This window comes from Malurus melanocephalus, unplaced genomic scaffold (genome assembly GCF_030028575.1).
Source record: "Malurus melanocephalus ecotype Western Australia unplaced genomic scaffold, MMel_1.1 scaffold_53, whole genome shotgun sequence".
NCBI classification, from domain to species: Eukaryota; Metazoa; Chordata; class Aves; order Passeriformes; family Maluridae; genus Malurus; species Malurus melanocephalus.
Genome location: NW_026623285.1, coordinates 2,418,004 through 2,440,668, shown reverse-complemented (window position 1 = coordinate 2,440,668; position 22,665 = coordinate 2,418,004). Strand labels below are relative to the sequence as shown.

The 22,665-nt window shown below is 41.0% G+C and overlaps 1 protein-coding gene across 2 annotated transcripts in view; it reads right to left on the bottom strand.

Moving 5' to 3' along the window:
* Positions 1–22,665, bottom strand: part of CREB5 (cAMP responsive element binding protein 5) — a 206,914-nt gene that overhangs the window by 63,094 nt on the left and 121,155 nt on the right. For both annotated transcript variants that reach the window (XM_057365513.1, XM_057365514.1), the window contains 2 exons: positions 4,394–4,520; positions 2,148–2,258 (listed from right to left, as the gene is read on the bottom strand). In XM_057365513.1, coding sequence (XP_057221496.1) covers positions 2,148–2,258; positions 4,394–4,520 — 238 coding nt within the window. The remainder of the gene's footprint in view (positions 1–2,147; positions 2,259–4,393; positions 4,521–22,665) is intronic.

Here is a 22,665-nt window from a genome sequence, read left to right as displayed (position 1 = left end):
TAAGAAATAATTTTGCTCTGACATTTCCTTCCTTTTTTCTACTTTGTATTCATGCAGAGTACTGTTAATAGATTCAAATTGCTCAAAGCAGTGGCTAAATGGAGAGGATTTTTACATTACATGTGTGCTTATACAGGAACATAGTATAAAATTAAAATATAGAAATATAAAATCTTTTTTTAAAAACCCAAATCTGCATTTGACAAGAAGAAAGGTCCTGGAGCTCTGAATTGTACCTCTTAAGAGTTAATGTGTGGTGGTTTTTTCTACCCTTGTAAGAGTGGCAGAAAGGCCCTGAGAAGCAAAGGCACTGCTTGTTAACTACACCATATTTTGGAACTGATAGCAACTTCTTCATATATTAGAATGCCTTCATACAAAACTTGAGACAAAGACTGCTTACCCATTTTAAAAGATAATTTGTATTAATGTACAGTTTCAGCTATTAAAGCACAGAATTCTCACCATATGCACCAATAATTTAATCTTGTTCTTAAGTAGCCTTACACTACCAGTAAAAAATAGGCAGGGGGTGTGGGGAGAGAGTAAACTACAGAACCTTTAGTCCCCAAAACAGATGCCAGTTTTGAATTTATTCAGCCAAGGACTATTTAGCTTGGCTCAGCTACACTTGCATTGAAAAAACACTTGCCTATTCCAAAAAGTTTTTAACAAGCTCTGCTGCAGATGCTGTTGCCATTTGGCATGTCACCGTCACTGTGCGGTGCGGCACAGAGAACTCTCGACCACAGGTTTTCCTTGGCTGGGGGAGCCAGCATTTTTGGCTATCGTTCTTCCTCTGGCCAACTGGCTGCATGTTTACGGAGTGTGGTTTCAGACAGAGTGTTAACAGAGGCTGGGTTAACAGCCTAACCCAGACCAAAGGGAGGCAAAGGCACGACCTGCCCAGCCTAGGAACACAGAGGGAGAATAAGCTCATGTGTGTTGTTGTCTCCTGTATGCACCACACCTGTGGATAGGTAGATATTTGTCTTTGCCCCAGGATGGATGACAAGAACTTTAAAAGCCGTACCAGTCAAGCAAAGTAGAAATGTATAAAAATATGTGGTTGCCTAATCTTTGTCGGCTTCGTTTCATTCTCTCACTGATGACAATTTTACCTTGGTAAAATGCCACTGAAAGAGGTTCAATGAAGTTACGCCTGTTTTCCACTATGATGAGATATCTTGAGAGCATAAAAACCCTACAGAGTTAAAACTAAAAACTTCTGTCCTCATATTGCCATCAGACAGCAGCAAATGATAGTTCTGAAACTGAAAAAGCCAAAGTGTTTCTACACCGATAACTTGATGCCAAGGATATTAGTGCCAAATGACTCCACAAGAGTGTATATAAATCTAAAAACTTACAAATGTCCACCTGTAGTTTAGTTTACATCCATTAATCCTATATCAGTACATAAGCCTGAGAAGCTTTGACTTTTTAAAATGTAGAACAACTTTCAAAAACATTTTTTAAGACATTTGACTTGTATGAATGAATTACATTTGTCCTAATTCTGACTTTTTTTTTTTAATGAGAACACCTTTGTTGCATTCCAGAAGAAGAAAATATTCCAGTTTTATATATATAAATGCACACACACATATATATATACACACACGCACATATATATATATATATATATATATATAAAATATATATATGTACATATATACATATAGTTTGGTGGGCTTCTCTAGCACTGCCATTACACTGGCACACCGTGTTCCTATCAGAGAAAAACAAGGACTATGTACACTCCCTCCACAGCACACGCTTTTTACTGCACTCTTTATTAACTGACAATTTTCTTTAAGTCAAGTCGAGGAGCAGAGACATCATTAGAGGAACAGCCAGACCATTCGCTTAATTTCTACTAATCTGCACCAAAAAATCCTATTTAGCACAGCATGGATCAGATATCTCACCCTTCAGTTCCCTCTCACCAAGAGATCACTTAGGACTCAGAACATCTTGGAAGTTCATAGACACAAAGCAATTTACTGCAGCATATTAAAAAAGAGTATAACGTATGACTAAGAATGAAGTAAGCAGTGTCTGGCTACATCCCCCCACTGTCTGGGCAGCTGGTATGCAACAGCAATATGAGAAAATACAGTAATTTTGAAAAATTATCTTTTTACCATTTTGGCTTCTGAATGCATTGGGGGAACTTGAGGTGAAGCACACGGATTATTGAGGTTCGGCCCCTGCATCCCCATGATGTTGGAGTTCATTGACATTTGTCGCTCCATCTTTTAAAAGAAAAAAAAAAAAAGGTTTGAAAACATCTGGAGACATTTGCAAGAATTTACTCTCAATTTCTATTTAAATGGACTCAGTTTTATTTCTTCAAGTCATAACTGGGAAAATAACAATCTGTGTCATGAACTGCACGTGTGTATGCACGCAGGCGTGTGTTTCATCAGAATCAGCCCTGAAAACTCACAGCCAATTATAAAGAAAGGGGTTCTTCAATAAACAAATGTGGCTGCCACCCAGGTTTGTGCTTTTTTGTAATGATTTTCTCCCTTTCAGTATAACAACACTCAGAGTTAAGTGGCTTTAAAAGCATCACTGTATAAAATTGTAGCTTCCCCTACCAGTGCAGCCCAACTTAGCTTGTTAAAAGCATAAATAAAAATCTACAACCTCAAGCATATGGAAAACAAGTTGGCTGTTTTTCCTTCACTCGGACTGCTCAGCTGGTGAAAGTTTTCCATATGTCTTTTAAAGGAAGCTTTCATGCACTGCTGAGATAGCAAAAAACAAAGCAAAACCTTTCCTGGCTGTTCAGAGACCTTTCTGCAAGCTAATCTCACCAGCCAGGGAGCGAGTGATACCATGTTCAAGCAAAACCTAAGGATGGTAAATTCTCTATAAAATCCTTTCCTGGAGTGTATTCCCCCTCAAAATGAGGCAAGCCCTGGACACTGCTAGGGGCTGTCAGGGGTGGGAAGCAGGGTTATGGTGCTGTTTCTAGCTAGAGCTGAGCACCCCACTTTGCTTCGAGCCAGTCCCACAAATCTTTGGCTCCTACACAAAAGATGCTTTTGGGTCCTTCAGAGCAATCCAAGCAGGAGAGCTATTTTTTTGTGTGATGTGGTGAGGTGTTTTCTCCCACCCTTCCATGATGTCTGCAAGAATGGATGCTGGGTCTTGGAGAAATGTCAGTACCCAACAGCCTGCTGATGGGGAAAAGCTGCCAAGGCCCCCTTACCCTCCCTCCATGGGGTAGGAGCAGCTCCCACTGTCATCTCCCCTGCAGCTCTTTCAGCAGGGTGTGGGGCAGCAGCTGCAACTGGGGAGCGCTGACAGGGTCTGTCTCGCCTCCCTGCTCGTATCTCCAGGGCTCAGAGCCAGAGCACACCTGCTCGTCTGCGAGTAAAGCTGCCCAGAGGGCTCCCCAGCAGCAGACTGAAGCCACTGAACTTACACTGTTGCTGGATGTTTGTTGCATTTCAGGTTCCTTGGGAATCATGCCAGAAAAAAACTTCCCATAGTGACATGTCTGTTTTTTTTTAATTTTTATTTTAAACTTCCTGTTTGATGTTCCAGGAGAGCTTTATTGACAAGATACTAATTAATAACTTATCAATGACTGCTCAAATAGCAGCCAAATCTAAATCTTTGTATCCTTATGGAGTGTCCCCCTCGATCCAGCAAAGCCAGAACCAGCAGTGCTTTTCTCCCTCCCATGGTCAATTTTTCTCAGGTTTGTCTTTCAAACCAAACATAGTAAAATTAAGCCAAAATCTCTACTTTCCCCATCCACTCTTCCCCATGGCATTCTTAATTTTCTCCACCACTAACCTGCTCAAATGTCTTCTACTAAAAATTTTAAAAGTTTAAAATAATTTTAAATTATTTGAAGTTACAATTGTAGAACAGGCCTTTGGTTTCCGGAAGATGGAAAATATTTCTATCCCTCCAGATATGTGTGAAAGATGAGCAGCAATTGTTACCTAGTTCTAAATAAGTGCAGGCCAGAAAAGTAAGTCACATTTCTTGTTAACTAGTTATCTTCCACACAGGAGGCTCACTTAGAGTTCACTGACATAACTTATGTGCATTGCTTTTCCAGGTTTTTTCAGGATTCAGAAATCTTTTTGTTCCAGCACAGATATACTGATGTCACCTACATGATCAAGTATGCATATCACAAATTGTAGTTTCATATAAACTGCTTCTAATCACTCTCACACTAATTAGCATGCCATTAACTTCATCAGAAATACTCTTGTCTAAGAAGAAGCACCAAAAAAGGTCCAGCTTCTTTAACAAATTACACTGGGTTTTTAGAAAATCCAGCAGACTTCCACCTCTCCTTAGATTGAATCAAACACAACCCAGCTTTCTCCCTGCAGAAAAGCCAAACCAAAACACTTACAGGCATGAGTACAGCAGAAGATCCTGGCATGGTAGGGTTGGGCAGGGTGCCGGGCATAGAGGCAGGCATAGGCTGTCTTTGTCGGTTGTGTAGGTGCAGTAGTGAAGACAGAGAACCTGGGACAGGCCTGGAAGAAAAGAAAAGAGCAGAAAGCTGTCATGGGCTGTGGAGACCTAAACAAGCCCTACCCTGCCAGCCATTGGTAGGCACAGGCAGCTCCAGACAAGCAGGCACAGATAAACCAACCCAGGATTTGTCCTTTCCTGCATAAATCAGTGGAACATAAAGTCTTCAAGAAGGAGATGAATCACCTTCCTTTTTCTTTTTATCAGTTAAAGCACCGGGGTAGTTCACCTGATACAACATGAATGCAAAGGTATCAGCTGGTCTCAGTCTGCACCTCTGCATATTACAGTGGCTAGCAAAAGATGGTACAAGAGAGATTTTCTACAGACAAAGCAAAGAGGAAAATCTTCTGACATTAATGAACTACTGTAAATTTAACTCTCAGGAACAAAAATATCTGGATGATAGTTTTGCAGACTATGACAGAAAATAAACCACTTTTAAATTAATTTTGAAATTTTATCACCTGTAAATAAGCTACTCTGAGTATTTCAACTCCCTCTTGATAATCTCTCCTGTGGAACTCTACAAAGCCTTGTTCCAGAGCGAGGTTACTAATTTTACCACTTAGTACATCACCAGGACACAAAAAAAAAAAAAAAAAAAAAAAAAAAAAAAAAAAAAAAAAAAAATAAAAATAAAATTAGGAAAACTACATTCAGATTAAGCAGTTTATAAATGCAAAATGTATGGACTATAGAAAAGACGAGTGAGTTCTTTTGGAAAAAGGGGTTCAAAAGATTTGGAAGGTTTTTTTAAAGTACAACACAGGGAAAACAGTGCATGTGAGAAAGCAGGCCCACTCACAAAGAAGAATTTTAAAATTAATGGATTACACAATGCTGGGACTACACTTTGAAAAAAGCCTTTAAGAATGTGGTCTTGGGAGCTATTAGTTTTTTGTTGGTTTGGGGATTTTTTTAGTTTTGACGGAAGAATGAATTGCTTGAAGTTTGGGGTATTACTTGTCACCTTTTCAAAAAGCTTGAAAATAAAGTTTTCAGAGAAAACTCTCTGTCTCAACAGACATTGACAGTACAAGTAGGTATGTTAATTTGTCAGAGAACAGAATGTGATTCTGTATTGCAGGTGGTTTTGCCTGTTTATTGGGAAGGAGAATTGTCCCCAAGTGTATGAGAAGGTCTGGAGAAGAGGGTGCATGGTCTGGGAGCTTGAAGAGCATGGAAGGAGTCTAAGATGTCTACAGCCTCTAAACATCACAGTTGATTTTCAGCCTTGGCAGAGCCACCCTTTGCTTCAGTGATGAACCCACAGGTAGCCAGGAAAGCCTCAAAATTGGGCTGACCTGGTCAGGGAAGCAGAGCCATAACCTTAGAACAGCAAGACTGTCCCACTTGGTCTGAACTGTGTCACGCAAGTGATGGGAGATTTACTTCTTGCCTCTCCAACTTCAGGTGGCACTGGCACCCAGGAACACATCCCTCCTTAACTTCAGCTGTCCCTTTGAGCTATCTAACAACATGCAAAATACCCAAATGCTGTGAGCAACAGGATTCACAGACATCCAGTAGAGTGACATCACAACCAGGCTTCCAAAGTCTGAGTGCCTGTCTGATGGCAAAACCACATTCTGCTGATGTACAAGCCTTCTCTTTTGCCAAGGCTTCAAACCACCTAATCCCCGCTTTCTTAAAACTCCCAGTATTTCCCATCCCTGGACTTGCAGTCCTTCAACCCTCGTCTCTTCAACCCTCTTTCCCGAGAAACTTTTCTATCCCAACAAATGCCACCTCAAAATCCTTGCTCTGACAATTTCCTCATCCCCAGACACGCTGCTCCTCCCACCCTTGTGCCCTCAGCTGCCCTCTTTTAGCAGCTGCACACAACTCAACCCATCCTTTTGTCTTGGTTGTCTGTGAAGAGAAAAAGCCTGTGTTTTGAAGGATGTTTTAAAAATCCTCCCAGACACATACAGTACTTATTCAGAAGGGGAAGAAAGAAACCCAAAAATAACAACAAATGTATCTCAGATACTGACAAGGAGTCCTTCCTATGCCTCCCTGGCTGTCTGCTGACGAATACGATGTACTTACATCTTCCTATCACCCTAAAAAACTCAAGACAATGTTTTCCAGACGTGTGGTGTAATCCTGTGAGAGAGTGCAGTAAGTTCTGGGAGGGAGCATGAATGAATTTCTGGGATAGGGGACTCTACGGTCAGCTCAGCACTGGGGAGTGGTGAGGTGGCGTAAGTGGAATGGATGCAGCACAGGAAAAATGAGCTCAGAAAATACAGACCCTGACCCATTCTACTGCCCACTTCACCTCAGCTCTACGTGTACCGGCCCTCATTCACACATGAGGAATCACAAATTAATAGGACAGGGTCAAAATAGCGTGAAAAGCAGATTCAGAGCTCTATTGAAAATAAAACAGAGAGGAGGAGATATCAGGTTGAATGTGAGGAGGAGATCTAAGTTTGGTTTCGAGAGGCTGTGGTGACCCCCACAAGCAGGGTCCAATTCCCACTGGCCCATCCTCACCAAAAACACTGCCCTGCAGAGCAGCAGACAGCAAACTCAAATACATCTTCTCTACCTTGTGCTTTAAAGTCTATGTGCCAGACAGCTGGGGCATTTGAGGGGCAGAACAGAGTGTGCTGCAGTCCCTGCTGGGGACATACCTGGGGTTTCCTCTCGGACAGCAGGCAGGAGGAGTGGGCAGGAAGGGAGAAAGCACTGACCTGGCCTGGAACCAGACTGGAGTGTGCACCCACCTGCCCACTCTGCAGCCTCTGAGCCCGCCAGATCAGACAGAATCCATGCTGTGCTGGTCAGAGCCACACATTCAATAAAAATACTGCTTGAGTTTTCAGCAGGGCCAAAGTAAAACAAGTGCTGGGACAAGAGCCCTCCCCCTCCACCTTTTTGCATTCTGAGAGCGCCCCACATACAGACCCTTTGTACAACTCACCAGTTTCATAAAAAGCTTAGGTGTTAGGCTGTTTGACAGAAACTGATTTTGGCCTGACCTATACAATCTGTGCAAGTGATTCTCAAGGGACTGCATGGTTTGGGTTTTGCTTATATGTTCAGAGCCAAAAAGCTTTCCAAAATTGCTTTAATGAGTTTGGGAATATGAGGCTTGGGCAAAAGAGAATTATTGGTATTTATTAACATGGCAAAGAAGCTTCCTTGTTGTCCCCACTTTTACCTTTAACACTGCTTCATTCTAGGGGAGAGTATACACTTTACACTTAGCTAGAGGGAAGAAAATCTTCAGTACTTCAGGTATTTTTTCTTGCTACACTCCTGCTAGACTGTTCCCAAGTCTGTTTTTTAAAAGAGGTGAAGAGCATTCAGAGAAGTCTTGCCCTTCAAGGTTGAGCCTCTTTGTTGAAAAGCCTGCAGTGCTTTTGCCATTGATAAAAGTGCTACATAATGCACACTGGATTCCCCCCCTCCCTTATCAGGGAAACTGGCATTGGCCACTGCTCCTGCATTCAACACAGGTCATGGATTAGCACGTGCTCACTCTCACAGAGCTCAGGGAATGAGTAGGGCACAGAGCTGTACAGGCTCAGATACACAATTTGTGTCAGACATTTCTTCCTCTTCCAAGGACAACACAATCTCTCTTGTTGTTGCTTTCTATCTGGCAGCAAAGAAAGTCAGTGAGTGTTTATAATGGTTATTTTTAATTGGACATACTCAATCTGCTCCTCTCTTGGTAAATGCTGAAGAGGTACTGCCTGCAGCTTGTCAGTCAATATTGCTGACTGCGAGATTTTAATTCCTTGGCACCTGTGCTGCTAAATAAATACGGTTGTTGGGCAAACAGCCCACAAACAAATGACAGATAAGACAGAGAACTGGCAGCTGCTCAACCTCACCGAAAATCTGGCTATCAGTGGCTTTTTTCCAAAATTTAAAAATATTCATTGTATTTGAGCCTGCTGTTGGACACTAGGGGGTCTTGGTCAGCATTTGTTCACTGTCTCTTTGGGTGTTTGTGGCCTGGAGAGTCACTGTTTGGGTGGCTCAGTAAAATACCACATTAGCCAGGCTGCTGTCACTGGCCACGTTTGCTCTCCTTCCTCTGCATGGTCGTGCTAACAGAGTGAGTCACCTTATTAACATTTAAACAGAAGGGTGGTACCCGCTAACCATGGTGACTCCATCATGTTCCATCACGTGGCTCTACTCAGCAATTAAAGATAACTCCTCTAAGGCAATCAAATATGTGAGATACCCTTCAGTGTGTGTGTAACACCAAAATCTCTGACTGATATGGTGCAACTGATTGCCTGATGACTAGACACTACATTTGCCTATAAAAAGACCAGGCTTCCCTTAACTCAAAGCCTTCAAGGACTATTTGGGCAGATGACAATTTGCTGCTGAGGTCCCATGACAGTAGCTTCCTATTGACCTACTGACCATCTGGGGCTTTGTGTAAAAGGACTGATGCAGCCTAAAGTATCACTGCAGAATGTTTCTGTTATGGTAAAGCATTCCAGGTCAGTGGGTCTTACCATGACCTCTCTCCTGCTCTTTACTCTCCCTGCAGCACTCATGCAAAGTCATCAAGAATATCTACATCACAACCCTGTTTGTTCCACTTCCGTTAGCTCAGATGTGGAAAAAGTTTAGCCGGAATTATACTGAGTTGCAATGGAGTAGGGAACTCATCTCTCAATTTTCTATAGCCTTCAAACCCAGCCAGCTCACACCACACAGACAGCAAATGTCTGGTTGTGGCAATTTGCCATGTCAGGGCAGCACTGGCTAAGGGATTTCTGTACCACACTGCAGTTACACAACATGATTGATCAGACTTCCATCTTATTTATTTATTTATTTGTTTGTTTGTTTATTTATTTATTTATAGAAACTTTGGTTTAAAATTTGTGGGTGAGCTAAGGCCCTGCGCCAAAAAAAGCTTGTAGATCAAGGAAAAAATGAGGGAGAATGAGTGGAAGCAATAGGGAGAATAAGGCAGCAATGATACCATTATAATCAGTGTAATGAGGAGCAATCACTGCATGCCAGTAGCCTGGATTTTTCCAAGGGATGTCAGTGTGTGCGTGTGGTTTGGGTGGCATTCAGGCTGAAGCCCCCAGGTAGCCTCCCATACCAAGAATAAGCACAGCTGGCTGCCGTCTACCCTCTGAAAGTCTCCTTGACAGAGAGGTACTGTCACAATCCAACTTTTCATTGCACAGAGTAAGTTCCCTGGAGCATGTGGCTCCACAGGCCAGCTGTAAGCTGCTTTCACAGCAGTTACTGCACCCAGAGTACATGGCCCAAGTTCTGTCCTGGGCCTTCAGTATTTGAGTAATTCATGGACAAAGACATGCAGGGGATGTTTTAATCTGAGAAATGTATTTAGACTGAAGGGGCTGCCTTATTTACCGCTGGTCTGCTGGTTTTTGATCCACAGTGCCATTATTTAAGCCTATCAATCTAACTAGAGCTTTCCTCACTTGTGATCCATTATTTCCCACCCTCAAGTAGGGCAGTTCTGTCTAGTTTCAATTTATCCATTTGTCATTCAGAGGAGGAAAGAAAAAATAAACTCAAGGGAAAGCAACAACAAAGCATCAGACCAGCACTTGGAATACCTCGCATAGTTGCAAGGGACCTCACCTGACCTGCTGTATCCCATGTTTAATAATGTTTTAATCACATCACCACCGCAGAGCCAAGCTTTCCAAGAAGTGGGAGGTTTGTGTCACCAGGTTTTTCAGAGAGGCAAACCATATTCAGCGGCAAAGAAAACTGGCACCTCGAATTCTTGGCTCCCTGCCAACCTAGCAAAGATCCTTGTTTGTATTTCTCAGATAATTCAGACATCTGCATGATGTGGGTAGATTATTATTATCAGTAGCAGACATTTATACTGCGGTGGTGCCCAAAGGTCCCAGTCGGGACCGGGACCCCATTGAGCCTGGCACTGCACAAACACAGATAAGAGACAATTCATACAGCGTGTGTTTACATTCTAGAGACACAAACCAGATGAAAAGCAGAAGACGGAGATAGGACACACAGGCAAATAAATATGCTAAATAATTGGAGAAAATTTAGAGGCACTACTCTAGTTGCTTTTTTGTTTCTTTGTACGTTTTTTATTTAACTGGTATGCTCAGAAATGACAGGACCGAGGAAGTTTGCAAGAGGAAGGGAGTAACTAAGATTGAGACACAGGAAGGGCTACACTCTAGAGAGGGAAAATTGTGGCTCATAACTTGGAGAATTTGGGAAGCATCCAGACAAAACTATGCTTTCCACAGAGGATTTTAAATGGAGTGTGCATATATCTTCATATATTTGTTACCTTTAGGTGTTTTTCCAGCGTTGGACAAGAAAAGATTCCTGCTTGGGAAAGAGAAACCAGCTGATGGGAAAGACACTGGCAAAGTGAAAGTGATGCTTGACACTGTAATGAGAAACTGGAGGACTGAGATAAGATAAGGCTAAGCTTTGAAAAGTCTTTAAGACAAGAAGCTTGATTCAGAAGTGAAAGGAAAGCCCATGTAAGTGTCTCAGAAGAGCTGGCACAATTAAGATAACAAGTTATACATGGGCACAGAAGAAGAAGGAATTCAGCAACGACTGTCACAAAAGGAGCAAGATGCAGCGTACAGATACGAAATGATACGGAACAAAGTCAAAAGCAACTAAAGAGATGTTAATTCTCAATTCCCATGTCCCTTGGGTCACTTGAGGAGAAGCTGTTCGCTGGAAGCAAAGCAACTCCTTCAGAAATGCATTCTTGATCACTTGGTCTAATACAAAGGGACAGAACACCTAAATGAAGGGAAAGAATAAGTTAAAAGAAACTAAAAAAACCAGAGAGAATGGAGAACTATACATACAATAAAATACTATCATACTGTGGGAAAATGCCTTCAAAATTTGTTAAGAATTCCATACTTTTCACCCGAGCTTGTAGGAGAAAAGTCCCATGAATCAGCGGCCCCATCATGGATTTAGTGGGCAAAGTATATTTAGAGGTTTAGTCAAAGATAAATCTTGCCTTTAGAAACTCCAATTGCGCTAATGCCACCTATATTTCCTGAACACATGTTTAAGGAACCTCTGCAAATTCTGCCTAAGTACAAGGACCAGCAGGTCCTTGGAAGCCTCACAGAACCCATTAACATTTGCCTTTTGGCTCTTACAGGTCTTAGAAACTGCTGGTTTCAATCTTTCTTTCCCTCTAAATATTTCACTGGGTCTTATTGCCTGACCCATTACAAGAAAAATAAGAAAAGCTAGAATGGTTTCTTAGACTATAACCTCCTTGGAGAAGTTTATGTTCTGCACAGTGTTATGCACACAGCTGGAACTCACAAATGATATGTGAAGGATAATGGCATAGTTAAAGCAAAAGAGAAAAACACTGCAAAAGGCAGGTTCCAGGGATTATAAAGAACTAGCCCATATAAAACCCCTTTATTGTATTAAAAATAGGAAAAAAAAAAAAAGAAGTGGGATAAACGCAAAAAACTGCAGCATAAATATGATTTGATCATAAAAGCACACAAAAATGTTAAACTGATTCCACTGCCATCACAGTCTCTCAGCTCAGACAAAACCAAGCTTAGTTCTTCAGGAAAACATAAGATTTTGCAGCCTGACAAATAAAGGTGTATCATTTTTCTTTGAACAAATAGGTAGCTATAATACACAAATGCATCAAATGGCAGCTGACTTGAAGCCAGGAATAAGAACAGCAATAAATCTTGCAAAAACACTTTTTAACATGCTCATTCTTTTTAAAATCCGGGCTTAAAATTCCAGTCCAGCAAGCAAAATGAAGAACATTTGAAAATCTGAGGCTCATTGAGGAAAAATATCGACAAGTTAAACAGCTGAAAAGAAACCCCAACTATCCTGACAAAGTGACAACTGAACACCAAGTAACTCTGCTGCCAGGTTCGGGCAATCTAAAGACGCTGGAGCTCTCAGTTGCTGAAGTGACTCCTTTCACACACATGTTATAGCAGTGCAAATGGATTTTATTTGACCTCACAACTTTGCATCTGAAAGGGATAGTAGGTTGCAAAAAGGATGGAGAAAACCTGAGCTTGTTTTACTCTTAAAGGGTTGAGAGGGTCTTTGGAGAGCTCTCACTAAGTACTCACTACCAACTGATTCCTATACTGGAAATTAGGTAAAACAAATTTCTCAAAATTGTCTTTCTATTTACTCTTATTATTTGGACCAGTGCAATTTAATAGAAATACTAAGATATAAGGCCTTTGTAAACGCTCCTAATAATAAAAATGAAAAAAAAAATCTTTTTGAAGTGATTTATTTTTCTTTTTCATTTTTCTTTTTTTTTTTTTTTAAACTTCCCAAACAATGCAGAAGTTTGTCTCTGAAAATAAGACGGTGAATTACAGCAAAGTTATGAAAACAAAGAGCCAACAGTTTCTCCAGTGCAGGCTTGTTACCATGAGCTAATAACTCCAGACTTTAAGCTAGCTGAGCCTCTTTTTTAATAACTGCATGCCTCTAGGCAAAGTATTTCTACTAAAAATTATTGAGGCATGGAACAAGGCAAGGTGTGTGAGCTAATGTTGGATTGTTCGGTTACTAAACCAACTCCTATAGCAATGAGCCTGCACTGAACTGACAGATTATTTCTCTGTATACACTTGTATAAACAGACTGCTTAAGGTCGAAATCTGTGTAAGCTTTCTTTTCAATTAAAATGTCAAAGATGACAGCACATGTTTTCACTGTCCTTCACAGGATGATGGATGCTGCCGCAGCAGTTTCATGCCCCCGTGTTTCAGAGATGTTTGCCTGCCTGGGTGTCTAAGAAAGATGTACTTGCTGATGTCTTCATGTGCCTGCAGGCACACGGGGCTGCTGTGCTTTGGGTGGCTTTACCTCTCTTGACTTTTTCTTCCTCAACATCGGCCCTGTGGGCCCCCACAACCAACGTTGTTAAAGTTAGAGCAAAAAAGCTGTTGTGCACGAAGAGTTTGGGAAAAGGGTCTTGCATTAATTAATCAAATTAAGATTTTTGTTAAAGTACAGGCTTTAAATTGCAGGACAGTCTTCTGATCATGGCTAACTCAGTTCAGGTACCTAACTTAGGCCCCCACAGAAAAACAGCTGTTATGGGTAGTCAAAAAAAAAAAACATAGTATAGTAGAGGCCAAAAGAAGCTTCCAGCAATTTAAATATAAAGTAATATTAATTAAAAGGAGATTTATCCGAATCTTTGTATTTCTTCAGCTCTATGTTTATAAATTTATAAAACTATACCCGTCGGTTTCTCATTCATTTTCATCAGTCCAGAGCCTGTACAAAGACAAAGAAGTGGCTGCAAATGCCACTGAGTCTCAAAACCATGTGGCAATGCAACTCACAGCACATGTAGCCGCAATGCTATGGTTGGGCATGGAGCAGAGGTTTGATCATAATTTTGGTATAAAATACATTGGCTAAAGAAAACAGCTTAAATGAGAGAAAACCACTCCAGCATCTGCCACTGGCAGATTCAGTCTATCTCATGCTGACAAGAAACAAGTCTGCTGTATGCTCTGTGGAAAGCAGTGTGCGCTCTGGTTAGCAGAGCGCAGTTGCTAATGAAGACAATATGTAGGTGTATATACATGTGAGATTGTTTATTTACTGAGATTTAAATTCTGCACTCAACACTAAAAATACTATAAAAGTAACACACATTTTAGAAATCTTTAAGAAAAGCATTATATAAGATAGTTCTACATGATTTCCCAAACAAAATAGGAAATAAGCAAAACTGAAAATTAGAAGCCTGAAAAGCTCTCAGATGACATATGACATCAGCGGCAGTCCAAAATCCAATTCTTAATCCTATCCTTTAGCAAGAATACCATAGAGAAACTCTGTGCTTTTTAATGCTCATTGCTTCCCGAGCACTTCTGCCATCAGCACATTGTTCCTGCGGTGCCAACCTCTCTCTACTGCCCAGACGAAAGTCAGCACAGCCCACCATGGTCACAGCCCCAAATATGCTCAGTGTCTCAAAGCTGCCGGTTGTTTCAGTAGGTGGCAATGGGGGAGGCTGGAGAGGAGCACTCCCATGAGGTTTTATTCTCAATTATCTGTTCAGCAAGTCATCTCCAGGTGTAAAAATATTTTAGTGCTGCCACATAGCTATATCTCTTCCGTGACCCTCTTTCCGCCCCCAACCCACTGCACTGATTCCCTTCAAATCTTCATGCAGATCAAAATGAATATATGCCATTTCTTGAGAGGAACCTTTGCACATGCTTCATCTCTTAAACATACCAAAAATCCCAGCTGACAGCTGCTTAAGTACAAATGATGGGAAGCACAGTGAAGAGGTGAATCTCCAGGCAGATAGAACAAAGTCATGGGGAACTGATGCAGCTGTACCTCAACAGAGATCAGCTCTGAGCCAGTGTTGTTTGCTCTCGTTATTTAAAGGGCTCACATTGCCTTCTCTGCTGCCTCTCACCGGGAGACATCCACTGATTGAGAGCATCAGTCAAAGAAACAGGAATCCCAAATGCATTTTTTACATGGCTAAGGCAAATTTCACTGAAGGGTGGAAATCATGTTGGCTGCTATTCACTGATGAATTCACCCAGCACAATCCCCAGGAAATGTGTGCTCCAGAGATGCCCCATGGCAACAACAGAAGCTCTACAGGTGGTGGCTGTGGCAGATTTTGCTGACACTTAGCTGCCGACACAGGCCAGCCAAGGTTTTCAGCAGCACGCAAAAGGAAGCAGTGATAACTAGTAAAAGCCACTGTCCACTCATGTGCAGCCACAGATACATGGGAAAACTTCCCTCTCCACGCATGCATGCATGCTAAGAGAGAGAGCAAAACAGAGCAGGCAGTGAAGAAAGGTTATTTTATTCCACCAACAAAGTATACATTGTCATTGCAATTCCCAGTCACTGTCTGTGCCCACTCCCTCCCTTTTAGGCACAGGTTCGAGCAGGAGCCTGCACCTAATTTTGAGGTTGGGGTTCATTTGTTTTCACATCAATGCAATTAATTTCCACTGGAAAATGCATCTCAGGCATTCACTCCAAATAGGCCTAAAATAATTTTGAAAAGCTCATCTGTCTCCAATCTATATAATGTTTTAAAAATTGGATGCATGCCCTGCAATAACATTGCGCTTCACAAAGCTTAAAGCTCTAAACTCGAGGGTATCAGTTACATTGAAACTGTAGTAAATTAAAACATCCAGTTTCTGGTTTGCATTGATTTATAAATATCGACAAAACTACTATTGCAGTCATTACCACTTTGGGTGCTCCGAGTTGAATTTTCAACAGTTCAGGGTTATTTTCATTCTTATTGTGGCTACAGTAGCGTTTCAAGTTATAGATCAAATTCCAGATAACATGTAAATCTTAAATCTTGGTTTAAAAAATATGCATACAAAACCAGCCAGTGCACATGATAAAAAACATCAAGTCTATGTGGTCAGTAATGTCAAACACCAAAGCACTTTTTTTTTCTCTTTAGCTTAAAGCAGACAGGATATTTACTGTTACGAATTTTTCTAAATAGGAGCAAGTGGAAACGGAATAAAACATGAAAACGTAGGTAACTCTAAGTTTTGGGTTTTTTTTAACCAGGAATTTGATGTTCTCTTTTGAACTGTTCTTTAAAATGAGACAATCAGGACTCAAAAATCATATTCAAAACTTTTCTCCTAAAAAGCCCTCCATATTAGTCTATCTGGTGATCTTCCAAATGTGCTTATTTATGACCAAATTATTGCTGAGGAAATATAAAACTGAAAAATAAAGAGACCTCATGAGTTGAAGCCCAGTCCACACAATCATTTGAAAAAACAAATAAGAATAGGATGAATACATCAACAGCATGAGAGCCATTTCTCAATGGTGTCAGCACAGAGCTTTGCCAAAGACAATGGATTCAAACCAGTTGGGAATCTCATACACACACATGCACACATGCTCCGTAAACAGACACTACATAACATGCATTACATCCAGTTGTAAAACAAGCTTTGACACTGATCTGTGTCTCATGCTTCAAAAGAAAACAGAACTCCCCATCTTCCACCTTGACATCTGTGGGCTGCTACCAAGTAAATTCTCCTGACCCCTGGTGGTGATCAGCTTATGAAGTGAAGCAGAGGGATCACCATAATGTTCACAGAGTTTCTCCTGAAAGGCCAAATTCTACTGTTGATCTTCTTGATACCATCACTGAAGCCTACGCTGGTCTGCAACCCTCCTTTCCACTATTCTGTTCATCCTGTTTGGCTTACAGCACGTACAGTTGAGTTGAGATAGAGGAGAGATGGCAGAAGTTCTTTTGGGCATGATGCTCTTGCCACTGAAGTTTGCAGGAGTGCTGCTAATACAGTCATTCCAAACAGAATGAGACCCATAAAAATGTAAGAGCCCTGTGAAGACATTTTCCTAAATTGTACCTTGAATACTGACTTCATGCCTGCTAACGATATGCTATCATAATAAGAGAAAAAAGGTTATTTTACATCCTTACCTTCCAGTTTGTACTTTGAAACTTTGTGTTTGGTTTGGTGTTTCACAGATTGGTTTTTTTTGTTTGTTGTTTGGAGGGTTTTTTTTTATTGTTTAATCTTAACTTTGTCTTGAAAGACATGTTGTCTTAAAGAGGACCAGAACTTCGTGTTGAAGATTAAAATAACATCCTCAGCACCATTTTAGAGCAAAGGGCTTAATGGTCAGTGGAGAGTGATGTAAAAAAAGCTCGGGTCATCCTGCCAGCTTCCAAGAGTCTGCAGTATGAACTAACATACTGCTGATTATTTATTTAATGTCTTTACACAAACCATAAGTGTTCATGCACACTGCATGCATAGTCATGCTTTGAACTGTTTCTTTTTTGCTCAACATTCTTCACTTTGAGGACTGCCACTGAAGCACTGTTTTAACTAGAAAGCTGACGTGGCAGGGGAAGTAAATGGCAGCATTAGGGTCAGGATAGATGAAAATTGAATCAGGTGAATTTCAAAAATCTGAGGGTACTGGATAACTTTATGGTATTGTTACCGCACAGTTTTCAACATAGCAATTCAGGAAGGAGGAAATAATCCTTGCATAAAATACTTTTAAAAGGCCAGGCTGACCAGGCTAGAAGGACCTTTTTTGCTGCATTTGTGCAGTTGAAGTAATGCCACTGATCTAGACATGGCCTGAGCCTCCTGCAGACACGCAGGGCTGAAAACAGCCCTCCCAGAAACATGAGCATCATTTCAACTCCCATCAATTCCCAGTGCTGCAAAACCCAACTCCAGGATACCACTTCTCAGTGAAGTGCCTCTATAGCCAACAGAATCAACTACAGCATTTGGATTAAGAGTTTCCAGATTTAAACTGTGGGAACGGGTAGGCTGGAGCTGTCAGTGGAAGGCCTCTGACAATGTACTTTGTTTGTCCTGCTGGCCTGATGGTCAGTGCATGCTGACATTCAAGAAATGTTGGTTGGTTTTGTGTTTTGTTTTGTTTTGTTTTTTCTTTTTTTCAAATGCTTGGAGCTGTTTGGAGTGCAGAGGAGAAGGACTCTTAACTTAGGGAGAGGATGAAGCAGAAGATGAGTAATGGAAGGAAGAAGATGTGCCTTTTTCCAGAGGTCTCCTATAAAATAAGTGTTTGTCACATGTACCCTAACACATGTCAATACACTGCAGGTGAACATGTTAAAAAAATGTTAACTTTACCTGAATAGCAAAGTGGCAGGTCCACTCAGTTTACACTAAGATCAGATCTATTTGATTTGGTCACAGGGAGCCAGACATTTCACTGATCTGGTCAAAATACCTCAACAGTCACATAAATAGACTCAGTCAAAGCCTGTTGCATCACCTGCATTTATTTTTTACTGTTAATATTTAGCAATGGAAGAAAGATACAGATCTGTGCTCTATACACTTGCCATCTCCAACAGTATGATCTCAGCTCAGAGAGCAGCAGGAATTTGCACAGCAGTGAGTATGGCCGATTTCCAGGGGTCGGAAGCCATGGCTTACTCACTCCGCTCCACATTTTCTGCTGTTATCCTATTTCATTTTTTTTAATGGGAAAGGCAAATATGATGAGCATAAATAATAGTGGCAAAGTCAGGTTGCAGGCCAGCATGTTTTTATTTTACTTTCCCCCGATCTCTATATTTTGTTTGATTTAGACCTTGTATTAGCCTACCAGATAACAAGTCCTTAAAATGGCTCTTACATTAAATTTGACGAGAAACTGAGCATTTAATAATATGTGTACCTTTAGACCAGAAATCTGGCTTTATCTCTCTCTATAGCAACAAACCATCTGAATCAACAACATTTCACCTCATATAAATCTACCCAGTCCATGTAGGATATGTAACAAAGGTAATCCGTGGCTTGAGAAAAGAAAATGCAGCAGTATATATGCAAGACACTTGGTGTTTGGCAGACACATACAGCCAGCTGTTTGTTCTTCAGCTTGTGGCTATACATCTACTGGGACATCCCCCACCCCTGTAAACCTTGCTTAGCTCCTGGTCTTATTTCCAGTGTAGATTTAACCCTAAGCTACGGATAAACGTGCTTGGGATTTAAAGTTAAGTGTCGTTTAGTATCATTTTTGACATCTCCACACATTATAATGAGCTTCTTTTTCACAGGGGACTTGGGATCTGATTTTAATTTGTAGTAGGTTTATGGTCACAATAAATGTCTATTTCAGATATTCATAAGAAGCCTCTAATGCAAATGGAAATAGAAAGTGGCTGTTTTCTTGTATTTTCAAAGCCTTGTGTGTAAAACACAGTACAGATCTGCTCCACATGCAAACCCTTTATCGATCCACCATTGCGCCCTGGCTGCTGCCCTGGCAGCAGGCACTACCATGCTGAACAGTCTCAGCAGGTATTATAGCTTGCATGATTAAAGAACAGGTTATGAAATCATTAGCACCTCGGCTGAGGCTGCCACAGGGATGCCCCTCTGTGTTCGTTGTGAAATGTTTCTTTGGCAGCTGCATCCTAGAAACACATTTGGATGTTGTTGCTTCAGCCTTGACACACAGAGTGGAAATTAAGAATGGGGGATGGAAGTCTCTCTGATCCACCTCTAGGCTAACTCTCCCCATTTACCCTTGCCCAACTCTAGGCTTGAAGGCCTCTAGGAAGCCCAGCTGTCTATAATGACACTCCCTGCCCTACGTAGGCAGTGCTGCCAAGGACCTGAGCCATGCTAAGGAGGCTGGAAGAGACTTTAGCTTTGTCAAACACCACATGTTCCAGCTCCCCTTGTCCCACAAGCAGCCCCTGCTAGCAGCGCTTCAGAGCAGCCCAATTGCAGCTGAGGGCTGCTCTCCCCTTGGCTGGAGCGCTGCTTTGGGGTACAATGCACATTCCCTTGGCACTTCCTTCTCCATAAATGTAAATTCAGGTGAAACTGTGCCAGTTCAAGCAGCTGAAGCTAAACTCACTTGTCCCTCCATAGGAGAATCCATGTCCCCAACAGAAACAAAAATCTACTGCTGATCATTCATTGAGCAAGGCACATAGGGCCCTTTTTATATTCTTTATTCCAACCTTGAGACCCCTGCTGCTAATTTCATAAGCATTTGTAATTCATATGAATTATGCCCTTGCCAACGTGCAAGGGAGCACAACTATGATCTGGCTCAGGACAACTGGTGGCCCTAAATATCAGAAAATTCAGGTCTAAGAAAAGGAAAAGTTGAGCAACTTGAAGGAAACCGCTAGCATCAGGTAGGGAGGAGAACTTGTTGAAAGCAGTGAAATTTTACTGACTTAAGTCACCCTGGGGTCTGGTCTGCTGGTATTTGCAAAACTTGAGTCAGTTTTACCAACTGTGCGAGAGAGAGCACACAAAGGAAGCACCCGTGTCGGGTTCCTGAGCAGTAAGTCAAGCCAGCTCGGGTTGCTCTCCTTCTGAATCGATGCACTGGGTCACATTTTAAGTAAGTGAGGGGCTGGGGCTTTTTAAAGCAGTGTAAGTAAATGGCTAAGCTTGATGTGATATAAAAAGCACCACAACAGAAATGAGAACTTAACGTAGTAATGAAGATCACTTACCCTTAATCATCCCTGAGACAATGTTTTTACAACACTACTTGATTAATTCAACCAGCAAACATGCCTCCTTTGACTTTTCTAATAACAGGCCATCTTAGCTGTGCTTGTTGGGATTTGAGTTCAGAGATTTTTTAATTAGCATGCCAAGTGCATTATTTAAATGTCTTTGATGCCTTTTCTATAAAATTATTTGCTAAGCAATAAGTCATATTCATTTGCAAAGGAGACACGCCCCTTCAAAAAACAACGACAACAACAACAACAACAACAACAACAACAACAACAACAAAAATAACCTGCCAAAATACTACCAGGAAAAGTTGGGAAAAGTCAGAGGTTTGGTTACAGGTGTGCAACCAGTGTTGCATGTTGCAGAGCCCATTATTGCTTAAAGACCAACTGAAGCCCAGATTCCTTGCTGCTGACAAGGCTGCCACTCAGTGTATGAGAGTGTAGGAAAGATTGTTTGCTGCGTGATTTACGATGATGCCGTTACTGTAAACTACCTGTGCTCTGCTCAGCAGCTCCATTCTTCCTCTCCAATGCAAGGGCCTCAGATTTTTGGAAAAGCTGGACAATTTCTCAAGTGAGTACACTCTTGTGATACTGAGGCTAGCCAGACCACAAACTATTTTATTATGTTGTGCAAAAACCTCTGTGCAAAAAAAAAAAAACCCTCTTTAATTAAGATAGAGCAACCAGCACTGTGGTTGCAATTACCTTGGACTGCTTTACCCACGGGCATAATGAAACAAAATTGGGCTCTCTATATTTTTGTTTTTAAACTAAGTAAACCCAAATTAATTCATTCAACTCAAACCAGACAGGTTTCTCTTTAAAAGGAAGGCCTGTATAGTTGGAGGGGCTGGTGCAGCAGGCGGAGTGACATGCAATGATGACTGTGAACTGCAAACTGCTGGCAAAACATTTGGCTTGCCGTTGGTCCGTGGCCAGTATTTTCCTTTGTTAATGAATCCCACATCTTTTCTAAGTTAAGCATTTTTTCTTCTCCCCCTTCATTTTATTTGAAACATATTTTAAATATTTTTGTTTTTATGACGTAGTGGAACGTGATACAGCCCCCTCCTAACCCTGAATTTGGGAAAATCAATTAAAATTTTGACATTAGGAGCTATGATATAAACATATGGTTTAACTGCTCAGACCTTTCTTTTAAGCAACATATCAAGGATCAGCGCAAAGAGAAATACCAAAATAAGAACTCCACACTATGGGATAAAAAGTATACCAGCTGAAAGTATATCATAGCCAAACCTTTCTATTCAACAAAAATAAAAACCCTGAAAACTTGGCAGGTTTTGATAGATTTCCTCTTTGACATAGGATTGCATACTTTTCATTTGTGCTCTTTTCTGAGGAAAAAAAGGCCATTAAATAAGAATAGTCATTCTGAATTATGTGTTTAATATTTAGTACATTTTGTCTCATCCAAAGGACTTTCATTTTATGACTTAGAGAACGCAATCTTAAAATGGAGTTTTATGGGCTTCCTCATTAACTTCAGACTCTTACCTGAAGATGAAAAAATAATTGAGGAATACTCCATTGGAACAAAAACATGATTTTCAAATGCAACAATCATTTTGGGCATCCAGTCACACGTGCCCTACTGACAACCAGTCCATAGGACTATGGGACAGTGAAAATCCTTCCAGCTCCCTTTGGTATTTCAAATCATCAAAACCACAGGGAGACAAAATAGTAAGTCACTGAAATTCCAGGGAATAAAGGCACAAAAGAGAAGTTTTAATTCTCTATTTAACACTCTAGGTCACTAGGTTTCCACAAAAAGAAGCTCTTTCCTGGGTTCTTGAAATATTGGAAATGCTGTTAAAAGTGGAGACTTATTTTTAACCTGTTACTGGTGAAAAAAACAAGGTGGTTTTTTTTTTTCAGTCGTCTCCTATGGATATCTAGTCTCCAGTCCTGAAATCATCTAGCTACATGAATTTACTTGCCCTCTTTTAATATTCCTCAGTTTTACGAACCTTGCAGGATTTCCTCAGCCACAGTAACTGGTAGGTATTTTTGCTGAGGGAAAAGATGACCAAAGTATAGCACAATTCCTTGCTGGC